This window comes from Falco punctatus (assembly GCF_963210335.1).
Source record: "Falco punctatus genome assembly, chromosome: Z".
NCBI lineage: Eukaryota > Metazoa > Chordata > Aves > Falconiformes > Falconidae > Falco > Falco punctatus.
Window position 1 is genome coordinate 404,026 of NC_137586.1, and position 14,466 is coordinate 418,491.

The window sequence follows — 14,466 nt, forward strand, 5'->3', positions numbered from 1 at the left end:
ATTAAGACAATTCTGCAGCTATACCATTCATTTATTAGTATTAGTGTAAACCAAAAATGTAGGCCCTGATCTTGCCACTAAAACAATTTGATTAACCTCCTGCCTCTCCAAGTGACAGTCTACTAAAATCTGCAGGCATCTACAAAAGAGACTCTATGCAGATGGTTAGCCATCAGAGATATAATTTTCTAACTAACCTCTGGATAACATTCAAATAATTATAAGACACCTGTTGCATAAGCTCTTTGTGAAAAGCTTGCACCTAACCAAGATTCTATTTAATCAGAACAAAAGTAAATATGGTTTCTTATCTCTTGAGTTGCAAAGGTACCTTGATGGCATATACCAAGAACACTAAAAAGAATAAACTGCAGCATGATGTTCTATTTAATACCTGGAATTGTTTTCTTTATCAAAGAGATGCAAGACATTCCCCCACTTGCAAGTAGGTGTATTATCCTTATTTTTTGTGGTATCATCAGTCTGACAAGCTAACAGATAATGCAAACATAAACAACAGTTTTTGGTTTTACCCCAAGTAAACTCCTGTGGTGAGACACAAATTTTTTACAGACCAGCCATTTACAAACTAGTGGAGGATTTCACCAGAACTACCTACTTCCAATACTTTGTAAGTGTTTGATCCAGTAAACTATGAGGGGTTTTTAAAAGTCTAATGTAAGAAAGCCCATGCTTTAATATAAATGTGTACAGTTAAAATACTGAACTTAATAATTTTGTAAAATGGATGATGACTGAAACAGCATTAGCAGTTTTTCCTCTTTCCTTTAGACATTCTTAGCTTGATACTCTCTAGTATTATGTATTTTGTTTCACTAAAGGTGTAACAGCAGCAGATTCTGAAGATAAACGCACAGAAGAAAACATTAAATCTAAATTGAGGAATTTTGTTGTTCAAGGATGTTTGCTTTATGGTGAAATGATGATGCATTTTTTGAAAGATAATTTTAACTGTATGCTCAGGTTTTCCTGAGACCAGCAATTACTACCCATCCGTGTCAATTATTCAGATCATGTCAAACTAACAGAAGATTACAGTAATAGAGGTTTATATAGAAAGAGCAGCATGTCACATACAATCAAAGAACTGAGTTGTTCCCCATTGGAATCAGGAGTGACCTGAAGTCTTCTGCTCAGTTCCTCAGATAGCTCCTGAGGACTGGTACGGGATACTGGAGATGCAGGAGGAGGTGGCAATGACAAGCTTAAGGAATCTCCACTTGCACTTGCCTCCTCTGAAATGGTTTCCCAAGGCTAACAAAAGAGAAGAAACTAAGTTAAGGATTTATAAAGACAGACTGAGTCTCCTTTCCTTTTGCCTTCTATGTGACCTCCTAATTGTGACAAACACGGGTGTGATAGCATAGCCAGCCTTAATATTTAATGAAATAAACCAATCCCTAGAACACACAAACAAACATTCTACTCAGTGTGAAGTAGACACAGGGAAAAACAGTTTTCATGTTGACTTCAAAACAGTCTTCATGTTGATGGTGACACAAAGCTTTATGATTCAACACAGAGAATGACGTAGATGAAAAGATGCATTAAAAAAAGCTCTCATTGAAGTAGTTCCATCTGAAATTTTGTGCAAAACTAACTAATTCTGCACTCTTTCTAAAACTTTGTAAGAAACAACTGATTATATTTTATTTTACAATAAAAAGCATAATAGAAAGTACTCATTAGTATCTGCAAATCACATATTAACAGGTGACAAGTGCAACAACAGTTTCAGCAACCTATTTGTTGCTCTGAATAACATTTAGTGAGGCAAAAACAGCTTTCACAAAGAATTTTGTCTGTGATTGACATAGTAAAATATTCCTTAAAGCTGAATAGGATTAGAGCTTTGCACAAACTCTCACTTAGGCCTACAAATATCTACAAAAATTAATTTCTTTAGTCTAGCTGTAAATTAAACACTCACCTCAATTAATAACATCTCAGAATTCCAACTAAAACCAAGTATTTGGGGAAAAAACCCAGCAGCTTCTTTTTTTCTAAATCAAGACACTAAAGAAAACTGAAGTACATGGCAATTCCAGCCAGTATGCTTGCTTTCTTTTTACAATTTATTCCACTGTTATTCAAAGAAGAACATTTAAAGTGTTTCTATCAAGATATATATGTAACAAGCAATGCTTGGAATTATAAATGTTTCTCCCAGCATTTGCATAGTATTTAATACTATACAGGTATTATCAGGCACACATAAAGGCATGGGACCTTGAAAGTATGGCTCTGTTTAGGATTTTTATTGTGTCACTAAGGCAATTTCCACAAATGCCACGTAAAAACATTCCTATGTAGGTTTTAATTAGCTTATAAATGAGAAACACATCAGCTCAAAGTTCAGTCAACTTCATAAACCCAAGACTTTTACATACCTCAGGAATGTCTCCACTCTCCATAGGTTCTGGTTCCAAATCTTCACTAATGTGTCTCCTAGAGCGGAACCGCCTATGGGCTGCTTCCTGGTTTATTTGCCTGATATTGTTATCTGAATCAGATCCCACATCACTGGATAGTGGGGAATTGAAAGCATGTGAAAGAGAAAAGAACAAGAAAATAATCAATGTTAAACTGCAATACCTACTTTGTCCATTGCTTTGAAAACCTCATTAATGCTTCTGATTATAAAAATCATTATTCTTGCATATGTCAGCCCTCATGAATAGGCAGCTATTTAATCCCTCAATCTGAAGTAAATAAAACTGGAAGCACTTCACAAATGTCACAGAATCATAGAATTACAGGTTGGAATGGACCTCAAGATCATCTCATCCAACCTTTCTTGGCAAAAGTACAGTCTAGACAAGGTGCCCAGCAGCGTTCTGTCCATCCCAAACTTAGAAGTGTCCAGTGTTGTGGAATCCAGCACTCCCCTGGGGAGATTATTCCATTGGTTGATTGTTCTCATTGTGAAAAATTTTCCTCTTGCATCCAGCTGGAATGTCCCCAGGAGTAACTTATACTTGTCATGTATTTTTTTATTATGAATTATTCATACGTTATACATAATATACGTGCTATATATTATATTACAAATATGTATTTATTATGAATTAACATTCTTTATACACCAAAGTTAGCTGACCAGAAATGGAAGTCAAACACTCAGATATACTAGCCCACCATTACTCATCCTTTCCTGTGATGAACAGAATCATTCCTGACCCAGAGATTTTACCTTTGTCCCTGTCTTTATGTCAACTATTGTTTTCCTTTCTGTGACAGCCAAAGCAAATGCAAGCTATTGCTGTATGGATAACTTTTTGAACTGGCTACATCCACTAGTTTAGCACACACCAGCAGTAGTGGAAATGGAAAATACCTGAGTTCCCCGGACGGAGACCTGGCTGGCTGGTGGGACTCCGCAATGTGCACAGCCAGATATAAACCTCTACTTCAGTACTCAATAGGCAGATGCTGCTGGAAGGCAGTACTGTATCTGAATCTTTCCTTCAGGATGAGGGACCGTAACTTTGAAAGACAGTGATGTTCAGCAAAAACTTTTTTGTGCAATCATTTTATCACTGCGCATTTTAAATAACTATGAGAAATAAACTACTCTCATGTTCCTACTGCAGACATGGACTGTAAAGCATTCAACGCCCTTCTTTGATGACCAACTTAGTATCTGAGTTACTGGCCTAAATGTGAGAAGTTATGTAATGTTGAAAGTAGGATCTACTTTCAACCTCACAAGACCTTCTGCTCATAGTGGTTTCATAAATCCATGGAATTTAAAGGCTAAACAGCATCATTTTAAAATCTTCACTCTTCACCAAGCCTAGTGCCATGCATAAAGTTGATCAGTAGTAATTATGCATTTCTTTCCAAACTACCTGTGATGATACCTAGCTAAAAGCAAACCCCAAGGCTTTCATTTTATACACCCATCTGATGATGATGCTTTCTAGTGATGATTACTTTTTGGTATCTCCCAGTCAAACACTTCTGAATCCACGTACTCTTGACTTCGTTTAGCACAATCAGATTACAAGCAGATTCTAAATCAAGTAATTTATAAAATCTGCTTTTTTATAGACACTTATTGACCATTACCAATCATATTGATAGTGATTGATGAGACATACTTGACAAAATACGCATTGCTTAGTAAATAGCTCAGATAGTTCAATAGTAAACAGGTCAAAACATAGAGAACAAACAGGCACTGCTGAGGCCGCACCTCAAATACCACATGCAGTTTTGGGCCTCCCGCTACAAGAAAGACACCAAGGGGCTGGAGCACAAGTCCTATGGGGCGTGGCTGGGGGAGCTGGGGGGGGTCAGCTTGGAGAGGAGAGGGCTGAGGGGAGACCTTCTTGCTCTCTACAACCCCCTGAAAGGAGGTTGTAGCCGGGGGGTCAGTCTCTTCTCCCAAGTAACAAGCACTAGGACAACAGGATACGGCCTCCAGTTGTGCCATGGGCAGTTTAGATTGGATGTTAGGAAAAATCCCGTCACGGAAAGGGTGGCCAAGGGGGGTGCTGGAATCACCAGCCCTGGGGGTGTTTAAAAGATGTGTAGATGCTGCACTTAGGGCCATGGGTTAGTGGTGGGCTTGGCAGTGCTGGGTTAATGGTTGGACTCAATGATCTTAAAGGTTTTTTCCAATGTAAATGATTCCATGATTCTATTAATTCAATTCTAGCTATGAATAAACACTTCAGACAAGAAAACAAATAGTGCCTTATATGAAGACAACACACACTTGCATAATATAGCTATGATTATGAATATTCAAGAAAGATTAACCATTACTGTTGTAATAAGCAATAGTGGAAGAACAGTCGCTACATAAAAGCAAGATGTTTGACTAATATACAATTTCAGTGTAACTTTTAACATTGTAAATTATACATATTTTTAAAAATGTAAGCTTGCCACAACTTTATAAATCTGATCTTAAGAAATTTATAATTGAAGAGGACCTCCATACTAGCACAACCAGCCTACATAGGTAATGCAGTCTATGCACTGAATAATAATCAGGATCTCCTCAAAGCTAATCAGATTAACCTTGATAGAGTTGCCTTTTTTCCCCCCTTACCTTTTAAACAGTCTCTATAGAAGAAAGTAATTTATTGCTGTTAAATTTCTTAATGAAAAATACCACATCTGTCTCCCAGTTCTCTAAGGCACATGCACTGACTTCCCTCCCACCTCTTCAGATTTCCTAGAATTTCCCAGAATACATGTGTGTATTCCCAGTATATATTTACTAGCACATCTGTGAAAATGTTTCCATGAATATTCTTTCAGGTACACAGCACCAAAATCACGATAAATCTGTTGCTGAAAGGAACAGTGTGCCTCTTATCGATTGCTTTGTAAAAGTCTTGAGACTTTTTCCAGCCTTGAACTTGTAAATTCAAAATGGTTATGTTTGTTGAAAAAAACACCAACCTACTCATATTGATGATTTTGCACACATCCACAAAACATTGCACTATAGAGCTACTTACATTAAATTTGGTCGATGCCACTGAGTAGTCCTGTTGTTATGGTTGACATAGTAAGTCCGCCCCAGGTTGTCCACCTTTTCTTCCCATCCAGGAGGCAGCGGAGGAGGTGGTAACTCCTCCTGACGTTGAGATGCAGAGTCACTGGAATCAACCACATCCCATCCATGCTTAAGAATGAATGAAAAAGAAAAATTTAAGAATTTTAAAGCTCAAGTTAAAGAGAAGTTATTTCACTGTTGCTTATATTACCATATAGGTGCAGACTCTGAAAGAAGTTCAGAATTACTTAAATGTAAACCATATAGAAATGGAATAAACTCTGTGGTTACAGTGTACACCTCGTTTCAATGACAAAAAAACCCATCAGTCTATTACAACAGGGATTCCCGAACGTGTTTGGGTGGTCGTTTGTTCTAATGGTGGCTAGATGCAGACTTCTAGTCAAGAAGCCAAAGAGAATCAACTGCTAACTTTAGAACTCAAAGATGTTTGGCTTGGGATGAGAGCCCTCATTCCCAAGTTACAGATGACTGCTGCACACTATTAGCAAGGCAAACTTGGCCTGACATTCACTCTGACAGCCCTAATTGCAGCTAATTCTTAACATGGATGATGGCTGCTAAAAGTGCTGAGAAGCCTTTAAACCTGCTTTGCTCGCATGAGTTTTATTCTCTGCAAAGCAAACACTGCCAAGAAAATAAAGAAAAATTTTATAAAACATATTTTGAAATGGCCTCTGAAGAAGAGATACCCAATACAGACCATAGTGTTTACAAATTACTTGCATAGACCTTCTGAAATCTTCTGCTTGGCATGACTTCCACTTCTACTTGCTCAAAAGCTCAGTCAGACAGATTTTGGAATTCATTGTGGCAGCTGAAACACTTTGAAGTACTTGAAATGGTTGAGAAAACACCAGGTTACAGTTAAACCAAACAAAAAATACTGGAGAGGGGGAGAAGAATAAGCTGCTACTAACACTGCTACCAGGGTTTTATCTTTCAAGGTACAACTTTTTCTACAATTATATTTGAATCTCTAATAACTTGAATGCTTCCACAAACATTAAGCCTTACCTCAGATTCATCCCGTTGATTACTGCTGTCTTCCTCTTGGCCACCATTTTTAGGCATATAAGCCATCTTCAGTCTCAAGAAGCCCTTCACACGAGATTTGTGGCTAGAAGACAAGGAGGTACATTTCATTCAACAACTCTTAAAAAAACAAACCCTGAAGTAAGAAATGTTTTAAAATACAAAGGTCCTCGCTCTCACCTTCTTGGTCTGAGAAGGAAATCCTTGAATGTGTATGGCCTTTCCATGGCTGGGTCTTCAGTCTGAGCATTTAAGAAAATGACAAATTAAAGGGCTTACCCACAAGTACAGAGGCATATATAGAACATTCACATCCCAGATGCAGTATAAATGCTAGAAGAGACTTTTAACACCATTGAGCAGGCAGACCTCCACCATTAGATGTTAGCCCAGGGCTACAGCAGCAGCCCTCAAGATATGTCACTGCAAATGCCTGTGATGGCATGAACCAAGTCTCACATATAGAGCGTATACAACACTCACAATTCAGAAAAAGGTGGACAAGACCAACTAAACAAACCCCTTCCAACTCCATTCCGTCACCCAACAGCTGCATCAGAAAAGGTTGCATCTATTTTGAAGCACTATTTTTTCTGCACATTAGAAAGCAATGAAATAAAACTCCTCAGCTGGTCTTCATTTCTTCTTTCAAATAATTAACTATATATTAATTGTACATAATTACATAAATTAATATATATTTAACATTGTATATAATTATATAAATTATTAATAATAAAGATTTTAAAATCCTTTATGGTGTACGTAAGTAATATTACCAGGCTGACAGATTACATCCTTCTGATTTCCTCTTAACTGTAAGTTTCATAAGGGCTTAAATCTTGAAAACTTTCTATTACATGTGAATTTCTTATCAAATAAGTTACATCCTGCATTTCTGTGAGAGCATGAATGCTACAGGTAAAAAACTAGGAATTTAAAAATGATGAGGTAAACAAGGGAATCGGACATCCATGTACACACTGATCTGCTGATTGTTTGGGGTACTGTATGGATTGTACAATTTGGGCTGACAAAATTGGAAGCATGAACTGTGTTACACTGTAAAAGCAAGCACATTATAACAGACACTACAGTAAGACTAGAGACCTAGTTTCTTAGATCACACCAGACTTTCTCAAAATGAGCACATAGTGGGTGCTTCTCAGAACACTGTGCCTGTCTGCCATCCACTAAAAGAAAATTATAGTAAATCTGTAAATCCTTTCCCTGTCCTAGCCCTCCAACCAGGAATACTTCTCCAGTCCATTTTTTTTAACTAAACCTTCCTAAACACGAAATAATCTCCCAGATTATTATTCATTAAAAGCTTTGTTGTCTGTTGTATTTCAAAGTCAGTAAGTAAGAATTTTAAAATCAATCCTAACTCATTATTTCAGGTATTATATCAAATACCATATAGACCTTCTTTTCACTGACTGAACTCTTATCCTGCAAGGCATTTCCTGCACTGAGTGTCCACTTCATCTGTGAGAGACAGAATTCATGTTATTTCCAGAGATAGTAGATTTTAACAAAACCGAGAGGACATCAAGGCACACATGATTAAAAAGTACTGCTTTTTAGCACTCAACTGTAATACATATAAAATAAGAAGCTGGGTATTTTTACCAAATTTTTTAGTTAACTATTAGATAGTATTAAAGAAAACAAGGATTTTGACAAACAAATCAGTAGTACAGCTAGAATGAGAAAGCAAATATTTGTTAATAAATATACCACAATGGCTCTTATTAAGGTACTGGAACGATGGATGAGGAAATATAGATTAGAACATAAAGATACACGGTATGTTTCCCTGAAAATCAGATTAGTACACACACCTTAAGTAGACTATGAGAACACGTCCAGAGGCAGTATGCAACCTGTGGAGAGACTGCTACATTACAGCTATAGAAAGAGCAACTATTCTGAGACACATATTGCAGGTTTTGCCAAAGAAAATTTTTGGAGGAAAAAAAGCAACTTCTGGAGCCAAAGAAATTCTCTGCAAAGAAGGAGAATGAAGAAGGATATTGTACAGGAATCACATTCACTTTCTAGCAAGCCTAGAAGGAAATGCAAAGATTCTGGACTACAAAATTTCATCATTTTAGCACAATGGATTTTGTTCTTCAGTAGCAGTGGAGCAGCTGATCCAGGAAATTTTTAAATGTTGGATTTTCTATGTAAAGATAGTAGATGACTTTAAAACAATTTGAAGAAGTTTAGTATTCCGCTCAAATATGAGCTAGAAAGAGATACGCATGCTCACATTCTATGTAAGCCCCCAGTGAAACGAGTTGTTCTCTTCCTACAGAATACAGAAGGAAAACAAAAAGCTACTCATTCCTCAAAACAGCTCACAGAAAGTGTGTGACATCTCTGTAGCTCCATCTCAAATTTTGCTAATGGTGTTTAATTATTGAAAATAACATTTACTAAAAAAGAACTTTAAAATACTACCTGACTCCGCAAAATAGGCACACACTAATACGTCCCTCATAATTTTATATTTCATAGTACATTGTTTGCAGGACACATGTAGCTTAACACTGGAGGACTTCTTCTATGGTTAAGTACAGGCTATTTAGATAATGTGTCTGCATATGGATACATGGAAATACATCCATACACACACAAGTATGGATAAAATAATACCACACAATATAGCTCACAAGACATAAGCTCATATGAGAAAGGAATGAGTCATTTTTCATCAGAATACATTTCTGATTGTTCCATCACATTTTTCAACTATTACAGTTTATAAGCCAACCACAACAGTGGCAGATCAACCATAATAGACATATCTAAATAAGCATCACTGTGAAAGTAATTACAAAACCATTTTCCTCCTACAATAACATCCATCAATAGAAAGAAGTCAAATTAAGACACAAATATCAACAGTCATACTAAAACTGACACCTTATTTTGATGCAAACATTTTCAATAGCTTCCACCGTTCCCATGGTCACCCATTCAAGTACAAAGAACCCCTCTCCAAGTTCATGGAAGTAAGATTAACTCGTTCAACATTTAAAAAATATTAACTAAATCCAGACAGTATTAGTCATTCAAGATATTATATAGTATCAGAAAACACTTATACCAAGTCTAAAGCAATCACCGCATAAATACAAACATATATATGCAGAATTTACTAGAAAACTGTGAAGTAGAAAGTGTATTTTTTTAATATTTACAAAGAAGATGAAAACCAACTGCAGTGTTTCATACTTTCTGAGCCTTGTCCCTTTCTACCTTCAGTTCTTTTGACAGTGACTGAATTCAGCTTTGAAGCATAGGATGAAGCACAATGTGAATACAAAAGACAGAAGAAATGCTTTTTAACAACAAACATTTTCTGCAAAGTTCATTTTGGATTCTTGTCTGCTAAGAAAAAAGGAAAGACCACACAAAATACTGAAAAACTAAATCTGAAGGAAACCTACCCATGAAATAAAGAATTTTCACAGGAACTGAATTTTTGTAACTTCTTAAGATCCTGTCATGCTGGTTCAGCAGTTCCTCTGGTTTCAGTCCATGACTTGCCTTTACAAAGTTTGAAGCAATATCAAAATGTACTACCCACTTTCCCAAACAGAACTACTATCCAACAACCTTAGCAGCATATTACTTGGACAGAAAATCAGACAAATAGGACCCCAAAAATGTGGGGTTTTTTCAATGCTTTAACAGAAGTTCTGTAGGAAACCGAGTTTGCTAAGAAAGAATACAGCTGTTTCAACCATATTATAACCATTTTTCAACCAAAATCATAAAAAGGAAGAAGCCAGAAGATTAATAGGACAATAATCACCAATGGTAAGGTGAGAAACAAGGTGAGAAACAACCAGCCTATTGGCCACGTGTTATCATTAACTGCCTCAGACAAGACCAGGATTTTAATAATCCAGTAAGAAGTGATTCCTGGATGTTGAGGAAATTAACAGGTAACAGACAGACCACAACTGTATTCCTTGTCTCTGCAAAGGGAACTGTTTCTCCCAATTCCTGTGCACAGTGGGGCTTTGTTGTCCATAACATTTTTTTTTAAGCCTCTAATGCTATGCTAGGGATGTTTGCTTTTAACTGGACTACTTACGGAAATAAAATCTACGTAACATCAGGTTTTTTCACATCTGGTGATGAAAAAAAGGAGCATGATGAGACCAAAGCACTGCTTACCGGAAGGTGACTAAGTGGCACATCCACTTGACCCAGGAAGTCGTCTCTAGTCTGTCAAATACGAAAAAAAAAGACAGCATAAGGAGTAATTTTACATCAGAAAAGCAAAAAAATTATAAACACTAATCCATGCACAATGAAGCAAAAATAAAGATGGTCAAGTACCATTATTTTAGCAGTTACTGGTTTCCAACCCTTTATTGTTGCACCTTATTTGTTGTTATAATTTATCTATCTCAGCAGAGCACTTTCTGTGACAGTTCAAAATGGCTTCTTAGTCCACACTATGTATGTTATGTACTGATGAAATTCTGTTTCCTCTGACAACCTATGCATAATTCAAAGCACAAAGTAATAATCTACTCTTTCCATGATTCAGTCATGCATCAAAAAGCAGAGTGATACTACAGTTCACCATGTCATTGAAATGTTTGTGTCAAACCTCAGGGACTTTTTCCTTTGTTCTCTTTTTTAAGGAAAAACTCTGACAGGGAAGGGAGGGTAACCTAACATCGAAACAGTGAAGACAGAACTGAATTAATTACAAACATTTTTCTCCAAAATAAACACTTGTTTTATCACTTTACCAAACAGAAAGCAAAGTCTCAGAACTTTTTTGGGTTTTTTAAAGAATGCTGTTCCATTAATTCGATATGCTTAGTTCCTGAGGAACAGTTACAGACCCTTGTAACTAGCCTTCTGAGCAATCCTGCATTTCCCACTTGAAGACTTAACCATTCATACGCCACTTCAAGTTAAGCATGTGGATGCAGTTACACCAACATTCAAGCCACAGAGCACCATCAGAAATTCACTTATGCACAGTTATGTCCATATAGAAGGGATAAACACCACTTTCCTGTGTGTTCTTCACTATCTGATCATCACCTTCTCTCAGAGCGAACAAGCCAAAGGCACCTTCTCCTACGGAGGTAATCACTGATAAGCCACAGCAGGACCTAGTCTCCATCTAACAATACCTTTATTATTGGGTATTTAAACCACTATTCATAACTCTGCCAACTATATTCCATATCCATTTGACAGCTATGAAGATGACAGGATAAAGAGAGTTCTTCAGGAAGTTCAAAGACCTAACTGATCTTTACAATACTCAAGTGATTCCTGAAGATGCTCAGGCTTAACCACCCATACATACCTACCCACTTTAAAGAGCATAAAAATTCACACAAGGTATCTCAGTGCACTTCTAACAATCCACTTACAAGGACAGGCAGAACAAAAGAAACATGTAATAGTAGCAGAGGTGGACAAATCAACGATAAATTTTGAGAGGGAAAATGTGTACTCTCATCAATTTTCTCACAAAACAATATTGTCTCTACATATTCAATCAACATTTCTAGCTGGAAATATCTGCATACTGAATGGACTGTGATTGCTTTAAGTAAATTACAACTTTAAAGCACTGCTTGAGTGTTAATCTTATCACTTACAGACACCTCAAAACTACTTGAGCATTTAATAATTTCTATGATTAATAGCATCACCTTCTGTTGAGGGGAGCCACTGTGGAAGGCAATTCCAAGCCTTTCTTCATGCAACCAGGTCCCCAGAGGATATGGGCAGCTTCTGCACCCCAATGGAAGTGACAGCTGCATCATGGGGCACTGGGAGCTTGTTCCTCTGGCCCCTTCCCAGGAGAAGCCATCTCCCACTCTTCTCTCCTCAGAGCTTAACCAAACGCCTACACTCAGGGCTGTAAAAGCTCTCCTGAGGTGAATACAGGGTCCTCACAGATGGGAACACAAGAGGGATACCAGCCATGTCATGCTGCTGTACGCTCTCAATTCCCACCAGTGCTTAATTATTCCTTTCACAATCCACCCACGACCGAGGAAATCTTTTATCTTACAATAATTCTGACCTGAAATGTGCCCAACTGAAACAAATAGCCTGAAATGCAGATATGTTTTCATAAATCAAAAATGCACAGGCTGTTCCAAACACAAGGTAACCCAGTGACGTGGCCATATGGACAGCTGTCAACGAGAAGACCTACCCAAAAGGACCACACAGACAAAACGAGGCCTGAGCTGCATTTGCTCCTCTTTCACTGACCAGATAAGGCTGGTATGGGCTAGAGTGGGATCAGAGATCCTCACCATGGGGAGGCCAAGTGGAACGGCGCCTGCCTGGCTCCTGGGCTGTGGCACAGGCAGGAGAGGAACAGGCATGCACTGCAAGCAGCTGCATGGCCCTACCACTGGTGCAGGAAGGAAGACTAGAGAGGACAGTGACCCAGGAAACTGCCAATAACCTGCGTCATGGGGACAAAGCCACAGAGGTCAGCCAGAGCCCCGCCAGGGGACCTGGGAAGAAGTGAAGAACGTGAACAGGCCATGGTGGGGGTGCATACGTGGGTCCCAGGCAGTGCCAGCTGTTGCACCCAAGCGGAACTGCCATGGCAAAGGCAGGCTGCTGGGGGTACACAGGCTGTGTCCCTGAGCCCAGGGCACCGGGCACTGCCAGGCCAGTACAGGGCCAGGCTTCCCCAGCCCGTTCTGCTGAGTGCGGGGCATCAAACAGAAATCTCTGATGAGAAATCACCTGCTCGTAACACCCAGACCTTTTTAATACATGAAATCTAAAATTTATGCCAATGAATGGAGTGGTTCTGTTCTTGCAGCTACTCCACCCCCCAAATTCTCCTATAACCATGATGTTATACATCAGATAAGAATAAGTTAATAAAACATAATAATGAAGCAGAAAACACTAATTCTTGTAGCTTCTCACGAGCTTCAAAAACAAAGGGAATACTTTTCTGAAGACTTTTAAAAGCCTATTTATTTGAATACAAATATGTTTCCAATGCTATAGACACATGCACAAATAACAAGATAGCTCCCTTTAAAATTATTTTATCTTAAAGCCAGACTTAAATCATACATTGGCAATCATACACTTACCATTTTAGTATCTTAGCTAAACGTGAAGAATTCTAATCTTGATTGGAGATGTTATATTCAATAATCAAAGGAATGAAATCTTGGCAACAGATGAGGTTTAAAGTAATTAAATAGCATATATGTGTTTGCTTTGTGAGCTGGTCACTGTGCTTGATGTATACTTGGCATTCATTAATAAGATAGGAATTTTCAAAATAAAGCAAACTGCATTCTTCAAAAATCAACTGTCAGGGAAAAGTTTCTCCCAGATACTGTTTATGATACCAGATATCAGCCCTAGTGATTCCCAAATAACATGCTGCTTATTTATAACCACGCTATGCACGGAATTCCAGGAAGTGCATACTGCTGCTCCAAAGCCCAAGTTCACACATTTCTCATAGCAGAGCATTAAGTTTAATATTAAAATCCATATTTTCTATGATAACATCGTAACAATTCTGTTTCTGCCTCAAAGATAGCATAAAGTCCCATGATCCCCAAAGCGTGGACACATACTGCTGCATTATATGCCCATGGAACAACACAGGAAGAATATTTGCACCAAGGAGCCTCTATTTTTTCCAAGTTTAAGTAAAAATAGCTAATAGAATTTCACTACTGAATTTTGACAATTAATCTCCTTCCTAGCAATTACTGGAAAAACCTGGCATCAAGCGTAGCTCTTAAGAGAATTAACGTATTTCTCCCTCAATATTGGCAAATACCAAGTACCTTCCACCTCTTGCTTCAATACAGTTACTCAAA

At 37.8% G+C, this 14,466-nt stretch overlaps 1 protein-coding gene across 13 annotated transcripts in view; it reads right to left on the reverse strand.

Moving 5' to 3' along the window:
• The window catches only part of NEDD4L (NEDD4 like E3 ubiquitin protein ligase), a 180,065-nt gene that overhangs the window by 44,405 nt on the left and 121,194 nt on the right, over positions 1-14,466 (reverse strand). For 10 of the 13 annotated variants that reach the window (XM_080371781.1, XM_080371771.1, XM_080371772.1 and 7 more), the window contains 6 exons: positions 10,787-10,837; positions 6,773-6,834; positions 6,575-6,677; positions 5,499-5,665; positions 2,412-2,544; positions 1,099-1,275 (listed from right to left, as the gene is read on the reverse strand). In XM_080371781.1, coding sequence (XP_080227907.1) covers positions 1,099-1,275; positions 2,412-2,544; positions 5,499-5,665; positions 6,575-6,677; positions 6,773-6,834; positions 10,787-10,837 — 693 coding nt within the window. Of the gene's footprint in view, positions 1-1,098; positions 1,276-2,411; positions 2,545-5,498; positions 5,666-6,574; positions 6,678-6,772; positions 6,835-10,786; positions 10,838-12,297; positions 14,454-14,466 lie in introns of those variants that run through there. The other 3 variants (XM_080371779.1, XM_080371780.1, XM_080371773.1) reach the window with 2 other exon arrangements.